This window comes from Ammospiza nelsoni, chromosome 7 (assembly GCF_027579445.1).
Source record: "Ammospiza nelsoni isolate bAmmNel1 chromosome 7, bAmmNel1.pri, whole genome shotgun sequence".
NCBI classification, from domain to species: Eukaryota; Metazoa; Chordata; class Aves; order Passeriformes; family Passerellidae; genus Ammospiza; species Ammospiza nelsoni.
Window position 1 is genome coordinate 19,853,740 of NC_080639.1, and position 8,700 is coordinate 19,862,439.

Consider the following 8,700-nt stretch of genomic DNA (forward strand, 5'->3'; position numbering starts at 1 on the left):
GGCGACGGCGGCGGATGCAGCAGCGCGGTGCCGCTCCCGCACGCCCCGCAGATGCACACGTATAGAGATATGCGTCTGTTTGTAACCTGTTTTCTCCTGCTCTTTTCCCGTCCGATGGGACGGGGCAGGCACCGCTGAGAACCGCGATCCCCCTCACAAGTTGCACGGGGACCGGCCTCCCGGAGCCGGCCAAAGCCGCAGGGAGCAGGATAACCGGGGGGCGAGAGATGCCCCGGCCCCCGCAGCCCTCCGGGAAGGGCCGCTGAGCGGGGGAGGGGGCCTGCTGGGGGTTCTGAGACCATTCTACCCCACGTCCCAGCGCCGAGATTCCCCCTGCCGCCCCTCGCCGGGCCTGGTCCCGGCTCCGGGCCGGGGGAGAGGCTGAGCGGGGCCGGTCCCGGGGGGCGACCGGGGTAAGTGACGGTTCCGCCACCAGCCTGGTCCGGGAGGGCGGCACGGCAGCCGCCCGGCCGAGGGGGCACCCTCTGCCCCCCCGGAGCACGGGCGGGGCCGGCCGGGCTTGTACCGTGGGGAGGCAATTTACTCATTTGCCCGGTGAAAAGAGAAAGCACGAGAAATTCAATTAAAGCGGCTCTGGCAAAAGGAGTTATTTGAGGCATGAATGTCTCCCCTAAAGCTGCAGCAATCATGTGGCATTAGACACTTCCGGAATCCTATAGCCAACTTGAAAAATCCCAGACCCCTTTTTTCCCTAATTTTTGCTCTGATCTGTAATTTTATCCACATTTGCACTAGTTTGAGCATTCTGGCTCTCCCATCTGAAAGCCTGCAATTACTATATAATTCTTCGCAATTTCACATGTCCTAATATGGACTGTAATTTTTGCGCAAGACAATTTCCTGCTATTTCAAGCATCAACATTGTCAAAGTTGTATGTACATAATAAATGGGAATATCAATGCATAGTTTTTAGCATAACATCTTGACTCCTCGATAATTATATCCGTTCGGAGCCTACGCAGAATTAGCCTGAATTGCATGGTAACTGCTGCTGCTTTAAAATTTTTAAAAATTACTCATAATTTTCCCAAAGATTACCAAGATCTCGAGTGCACAATGTCATCAGCGTAATGAAGAGTAAACATTTATGCTAATAATCTGCAATTTTTTTCATCAGCTATAAAGACAGAGGCTATATAGCAGAAAATTTCAGTCATATTCTGCAAGAGCAGAGCTGCAAAAAGGCTGCTGCGCTCAGAGGCATGTGCATCTCTGGGGGATCTCAATCCACATTTGCACTCTCAGGATATTATTATTGTGCTCGGCTTCATTTTTTTTTTTTTTTTCGCTTTCTTTCTCCCTCCCCGATCCTCTCCCTCTCTCTCACACTCTCTCGTTCTTCTAACTTTCGTAGCAAAAAGCCGCGTTCGGTCCTTTGGTTTGTTGTAAAGCAAAGACTTGTGCCCAGAGCCTCAGGGACTGAGGCGGAAGGTAAGGGCGGCGACACAGGCTCCTTTCTCGCGGGGGTAGGTGAGTGTGCGGGGCGCGGGCCGGGAGAGGGGGGGGAATTACCGGCGGCGGCTCTGCCGACCCAGTCTCCCCGCAAACTGCCCGCCGGCGGCACCGGGGCGAGGAAGGGAGCGGGGCGGCGGGCCGGGCGACGGGGATGCCGCTCGGCCGAGCCGAGCCGAGCCGTGCCGGGGCGCCCCGCGGGCCGAGCCGGGCGCAGCGCGGAGCCCAGCGCGGGCACAGCGGCGCGGGGCACTCGCCGCCCGGGACTGCCGGGGGCTGCCGGCGCCCGCGGGCGCTCGTTCTCGGCCGTGGTTTCATGGTGTGCGTGTGTCGGTCCCTTGCGAAGGGGAGCGTTACTGCCCGGTCCCGAGCCGGGAGGCGGGCGGGAAAGGCGCCGGTGCGGAGGGGAACATGGCACTTTTTCACTGGCATGAGAGTGGCGGTGGCGGCAGGAGCGGGGTTAGGAGGGCGGCAGCGGGGAGAGCGGAGCGGGCGGCGGCGGGGATTTCTTATCCCCCTCTGTCAAACGAAGGGAGCAAATTCCCAATGCAAACGGGCTTGGGCTCTGATATTTGATTTTTTTTCTAGTTTCAGGGGCCGCTCTGTGCTCTGCAATTAGATTGACACATGTACAACATCCCCAGCTATTCAAGGGGGTTCGCAGGGACACTCCAAGGGGATTTTTTTTCCCCTTTTTCTTTTTGGGTGGAAGATATTAAAGAGGTATCTGTTGTTTGGCAATTTTGCTAAGTCTGTCTTCATTACTTCAACATTGTGCATTTGCTAATTTGGAAGCCCCTTCCTATTGACAGCTCTGCTCCATACACCTGCAAGCAATTTGCAGAGCTCCAATATAGGAGAATTGCAGAGATGGCAGCTCGCACCTATTTTATTTTTTTTTCTTCGCTTTTCTCAATGCACAGCAAATTTGGCTTTCAGTGCGTTATCTCTTTTGTTAATGCAAAAAGATTCCCTGGGCGAAAAAATTGCTCATAATTACCAGAGAGATGGGGAAACTGCATTAGAATAAATAAACCTGAAATTACTGTAATTATGTTGTGTTTGATGGGCTCGGCTTGTAATCAAGAAGAGAATACAGTGAAATGATGCTGACCCTCTTGGGTTTGCAGCTGTACGCGCACTTTGGGGTCTTTTTTTGCAGAAAAGAGTCATTTTGATCATCATTAAGCTGTGTGTAACCTATTTCAGAAGTGTTTGAAAATGAGGGGCACTTTTTTTTTTCCCCAACAAGGAAAAATATATCCCAAAATTACATTTTGCCATTTACGGCACATCCATAAGGTTGTATTTGCCGGGTGACAATTGGTAAAGGTATAATATTCGAAATCAGAGCTTAATCATTGTAATGAGGTATTGTTTCAATATAAGCACCTTTGGATTATTCATAGTTTAATTAATATCCTCATTATGAAAATCTTCGAATCAGATATTTGATGAACTACTTGTCAGCAACAAGGCAGAATTAATTAGGCCTGTATTGAGATTAACATTTTCAAATGTACAATTATAATAGCCTCTAACTCAAGACCGCCTCGCTGAGAGAAAACTGATAATTTCTCTATTTGAACTGTTAGCAAGACATTATTGAATTAGGAGAAGCTGATATATCTTTAAAGCCCTCCGAGCTGCTTGACCACCCCTCTTTGGCCCGGTCGGAGGCGTTTGGTCACCGGCAGAGCCGCCGCGGGAGCTGTGTGGCTCCCGGGGCGCTGCCGCGGAGCCCTCCGGCTCGCTCGGCACTTCGGGCCGCTCGGGACCAGGCTCGGGCCGCGGCACTGCGGGAAACGCGGGGCGTTTGCCGTGTGCGATCCCGCGCCCCGCGGGCCGCCGCGCCGCCTGTGCGCTGGGGAGGATGCTGCACCGCCGCGCCCCGGGCAGTGGGCGCGTACCTCGGGCCGAGTGAGCGCGGCCCCCGCGGGGCTGCACGGCCGATCCCCCGCGCAGGGACGCGCACGGACAGCCGGCCGAGCCCAGCAGCTGCCGGCTGCTCCGCTCTGCAGCGCTTTATCCACCCCAGCAATAGCCACCGGTTGTGCCGGCGCTGCGCCAGCCCGGGAGCGGGCACGGCTCAGTCCGGGGCGGGATGACCGCGGCGGTACCGGCACGGCTTCGCCTCCCGGGGAACGCCTGGGCAGGCAGCCGGCTCGGCTGTTGGGACGGGGGCCGGGGCTCTCCCGGCTTGAGCGCATCCCCTTCCCGTCCCAGCAGCTGAGCCCGGTTCCCCCCGGCTCCGAGCGGCCCCTCCGCCGAGGGTCCCCCGATTAACCATCGGAGTTAGGCTGCCGCCGCCTAGCTGGGCCCGGCTGGGCGCACGGGGACAGGCTGCCCTGTCCGGGCCGCGTCGCTTCTCCGTCTCGCCTCCCGGTCACGGCCACCGCCGTCCCGCCGCGGAGCGCGTAGCCCGGCCCGGACCCCGCTGTCGGCCGCGCTACGGGACAGGGAGCATGCGTGTCGCTTTTTCCAAACCATAATTTTACTGTCTCAAAGAAACTTTATAACTTATGTACAAAGATTTGTGTGGGTTTTTTTCCATTTTCTCCCCCAGATACAAAGCAATAAGTTAACATTCTCAATATAAAACTAAACTTTGACATATAGAACACTAAACACAGCCGAGCTCAGTTTATCACATTTTCCGAATTTCACAAGTAAAATGTCAAGATCTCAGTACACAAAGCATCATGTTTTACAGCCACACGAAACAGAACAGAAATAATAATTATAATTATAATAATAATTAAAAAAGGCTAAATTTGTGCAACATGTTTACAGAACAATAATAATAATAATTAAGAATAAAATATGTACAGCGAGTAGCTCCTGCACGTCGATTTGTGCATTTCACCTTCGGGCCGGCTTTGCGCGGGGAGGCCGCGCCGGGACTGCGCGGGTGTGCCCGCCTGCCCGCCCTCCCGGTGGGTCCCCCCCGCCGCCCTCCGGGCTCTCGTTCCGTCCTCTGCGCCTTGCTTCACCTCAGCAAAGCGCCGGCAGCTGCTGCAATTCCACTTCAGAGTACCAAACAATGCGCATTTATTTCCTTTGTTAAATACTCGAGAAATGCAAATCATTCGGACCAAAACTTTCCACAGCAGCGAAGTATAAAAGTTACTGTAAAAGTTAAAATCGCATCCTTCCCTCGCGGTGATTTATTCGGGGAGAGGGGGGGGAACGGGACGACGGACCGTCTGTGGTTTTGTTTAAACTGTGCGTCCAAGCAGTACACTCAGCAAGCTGAGTTTGTTTCTAGCACTCTCATAGTGGTAATTTAAATCAATAAATAAACCCCCTATCTTCCCCTTTTAACAACAACAAAAAATATACAGATGGATAGTGAAAGGTACAGAAAATGTCGCGGGAAAGAAGCTCTGGTAAATTGTACAGCTTCCTTCCCCCTTGCAATTTAAGAAACGGTCAGATCGGAGTAGTAAATAAATGACCTACATTTCAACAGACACAGACAGACAGACAGGACAGAGGAGAGGGCTTCCCCGCCCCCCAGACATCTTTTTCTGATTGTCCCACAAAGCCGCGGCCGGCGCTCGCTCTGCTCCCAGGCTGTTGTGCGGTGCTCGGGGCCGCTCCGTCAGCTGTCAGCGGTGGGAACCGGCCCGCATCACATCTGTGCTCTCCTGCACCGAGCTACCGTGCAGCGTCCTAATGGCTGGATGGGCAAGAGACCTCCTGTTTGTTTGTTTGCTCCGGTTTCTTTTCTTTTCTTTTTTTTTTTTTTTTTTAATTCTCTCTCTCTTTCCCCCTCTTTTTTTTTTTTTTTTTTTTAATTTCTTTTTATTTTACTTAGTTTTTTGTTTTGTTTTGTTTTGGTTTGGTTTGGTTTTTTGTATGTTTTTTTTTTTTCCTGTAACAATTTTAATTATTTTCGGGACCGATGGTGCTTGCATTAGGGGAAAACGTATATATAATCACATCAGTTGCGGCTGCTGCATAGCTTCTTGGTGGGCCGAAGGGTACCACGACGTGTAGCTGGGGATGTAGGTGCCCGGGGTCCCCGACGAGGCCTTACCGGAGGCGGAGGTGGTGTTCCACACTGGAGGCACGGGTGGCGAGCTGCCCGAGAGAGCCCTGCCGTTGGTCAAGGCGCTGCTCTCCAGGGCGGCCCCTCCTTGCTTCATCAGCTTCTTGAATTTGGAACGCTTGTTCTGAAACCAAATCTTCACCTGCAAAGGGGAACGGAGCAGGGTTCAGCATCCCTCGGTACGGTCCAGCATCCCTCCATCCCTCCCAGGGCACGACGGACCCCCGCACCCGGCGGCCCCCCAGCTTCTCTCCTTCATTCCCCCCGCGACTGCTGTGTTATTTTGTGACTCCAAGGCACCCAGCAGGAGCCCCTGGGCCCTCTCCAGCGGGCTCTGCGGAGGCTTCCCCAGCACCGGGAGCGCCCCGCGGCGGGACGGCTGTCGCCCCGGGCCCCGCTGCCCACGGCTGTGACCCGTGCGCCTTACGCGCGTGGTCTCCCACACCGACGGTGGGGACACGGAGGGGACACGGGAGAGGGGCCGGAGCTGTACCTGGGTCTGGGTGAGTCCAAGAGATGCTGCGAGCTCGGCTCTTTCGGGGAGAGCCAGGTACTGAGTCTGCTGGAACCTCCTGTTCAAAGCCTGTAGCTGCAAACTGGAGTAAATAGTCCTGGGTTTGCGGATTTTTTTCCCTTTCCCGTTAAAGCGAACTTCCCCTCCTTCTACCACAGTGCTTTTCTCCGATTCGGCCCCTACAAACAACAAACGACGCAGAATAAATAATAATAATAGCAGCAATAGCAATAATAGCAGTAACAGTAATAGCAGCAGAAGCAGCAGCAGTAACAATAACAACAGCAACATCGACAATAACAATAATGAGAAGGAAGAAAAGTGAAGCTCGAGTAACGCTAACAAAGGCTCCGGGCGATTATGGCAGCCCAGGCTTCTTCCCAGCGAAAGTTTGCTATTTTTACAGGCTGCAGTTTAGGTTTAATTACCCTTAATTGCATACATTGTTTATAGCGCTACGCAATAAATAATTACGAAGACTAATACGTGCACATCTGGGTTGGTTTCTTTTCCAGCCAAGCATTGTGCCCTCTGTGTATTGGTCCTCTGTGATTCTCAGCCTCTCTTGACTAATATTTTGTAATTTAATTTAATTTTTTCCCCGATAGATTTTTTTTTTAATACAACACCCTCCCTCCCGCCTTGCCTTCCCTCCTCCCCTCCCCCCCTCCCCAAAGCCGAGTGCACCTACCTGTCTCCTCTAACCGGGTCTGAGTCAGGCTGGAGCTGTTGGGGTAGGACTGCACTGAACTGATGTAGGGGTTGGTCGAGTGGCTGCTGACCGAGTTCACATAGGGGTAGCCCAGCGGTCGGGAGAAGGACGAAGCTGTGCTGTACGAGCTGTCAGGCTGAGAGTGGCCCGCGGAGTGTAAACAGTGCATGGAATAGTGTCCGTGGGACATGGGAGAAGGAGACATTTGCTGGCTGGGCGGCCCAAACTCCATAAAAACAGCCTTCCCTGAGACGGGGCTATTTAGACTCTCTGGCATGGTAGTCATGGTCATTTCTTGTCGCTTGGTCTGTGTGTGTGTTCTCTCTTCAGCTTGCCTTTTTGGGGTCTGTTGTGTTTCTCAGGACAGGAAAGAACCCAATTTAAGCGAAACAGGGTTTTTCACTTTCCATTCATAAGAAAATGGAGTTTGTCTCTTTGAAAAGTCTAAGCATGATGCTGTAGATCTACACAAACTCGCCTAAAAGCTTTGACTCAGCCAAGTCTATGAATATTCATGAGACGGCGGAGCTGATTGGTCCGCCGTCTTGCATAATCGCTTCGGATTGGTCCGAGGCGCTCGGGGCTCGCCCGGACCCCGGTGAGCGCGGAGAGCCGGGCTGGCAGCGCCGCGCTTGCCCGAGCGCCGGCGGCGGCCGCACGGCCGCCCCGCTCCCGACCAGCCCCGGCGCGGAGCCGCCCAGGAGCCCTCTCCCATCGCAGGCCGCCCGCTCCCGCCGCCGATCCGGACTTCGGCGGAAGGCACCGCAACCCCCTCCGCCCTTGTCCGCCCCTCGCCGGGAAGGCGGTGCGGAGGGGGCAGCAGCCGCGCTCCGCCGGGCTGGGCGGGCCGCGGGGGTTCCTGCAGCTGCCGCCCCGCTCCGGCAGACGCGGCGGGGCCCGCGGACAAAGCGAGCGGCCCCCGCCCGCCAGGCCCCGCGGGCGAGCAGCGGCTCTCGGCCCCGGCCCGCTGGTCCCAGCGCCGCCCGCACCTCCGGATCGCGCTACCCGGCTCCTGCCGCCGCTGCTGTAAAGGGGAAAAAGCGATCCAACCAAACAAAGTCCCCCTGAAAGGGCCCAACGGCGCATTTGAGCTCAAAATGAAAACTTCCGCGTGCGTGAGCGGTAAATGAGGTGGGACTTAGGAGATCCTCCCCAGAAAGCTCACGATGAATCCGAAATTACTTTGCTAGATAATTAGAAAGTGTTGATAATTATTTCTTTCATAATTCTGCGGTGTGACTGTAACAGGAAAATGATCTTGTGAAAGTTCACACGTGCAGATGTATTAGTTACTGATTCATTTGATTAAATGCTAGTCTCAAGTGCTCTGATCCACAGCTGAAGGCGGCCCCATTAGCATAACACTGATGTTTAATTTTCATACGCATAATTAGCCATATATTTAACACTAATAGCAACATGCAGCCTTCCAGCATTAAACAGCCTGGGATTTGATCTGGCCTGGGCTGAACTTTCCCGGTTACACCTAGGCTGTCTAGGGTGCGCAGTTATCACTGCACTACATCTATGTAATCAAACACATTTTGGCAAAGGGAGAACGCCAATAAAAATGAACATTCAAAACAAATCGCAGCGTTGATGTCGTTAGAGGTACTAGCGCCGGCAGCGGGGCTTGGGCACCCCCGGCAGAGCCCGCGTAGTGTTCAGGATCCTTCGGACAGCGCGGCCTTTGAAGCAGCCGGCCCCTAACTGTGCAAAGCTGGCACAACCGAGCCCCTCTGCTCCCTTTTTTTTTTTTTTTTTTTTTTGTTTTCTCCTTTCATTAGTGGCTCTGTCGGTTTTAATTGCCCGTTTCCTAACGACGCTTTTACCTCCTTCCCCCCCCCCGCCCCCCTTTTTTTTTCTCAATGTTTTGGGTTTTGTTTTTTTTTCTTTCTTTGCTCGCAATGCGCGAAGTTCATTCTCACTAACTCTCCGAGGCTTGG

At 53.9% G+C, this 8,700-nt stretch overlaps 1 protein-coding gene across 1 annotated transcript; it reads right to left on the reverse strand.

The window, feature by feature from the left end:
* Positions 1-3,948: 3,948 nt before the first annotated feature.
* Positions 3,949-7,219, reverse strand: DLX1 (distal-less homeobox 1). Its single transcript, XM_059476027.1, has 3 exons — positions 6,734-7,219; positions 6,022-6,221; positions 3,949-5,670 (listed from the first exon to the last, which is right to left on the reverse strand). Exons 1-3 carry the CDS (start codon positions 7,044-7,046, stop codon positions 5,416-5,418), a joined length of 768 nt encoding a protein of 255 aa, XP_059332010.1. The 5' UTR covers positions 7,047-7,219; the 3' UTR covers positions 3,949-5,415.
* Positions 7,220-8,700: the final 1,481 nt, after the last annotated feature.

Excerpts from the sequence above, each read along its gene's own strand:
- DLX1 (XM_059476027.1), bottom strand. The coding sequence starts at position 7,046 with ATGACCATGACTACCATGCCAGAGAGTCTAAATAGCCCCGTCTCAGGG. Across the intron at positions 6,222-6,733 it reads GACCCGGTTAGAGGAGACAG|GGGCCGAATCGGAGAAAAGC; the intron begins GTAGGTGCACTC and ends TGTTGTTTGTAG. Across the intron at positions 5,671-6,021 it reads TTGGACTCACCCAGACCCAG|GTGAAGATTTGGTTTCAGAA; the intron begins GTACAGCTCCGG and ends TCCCCTTTGCAG.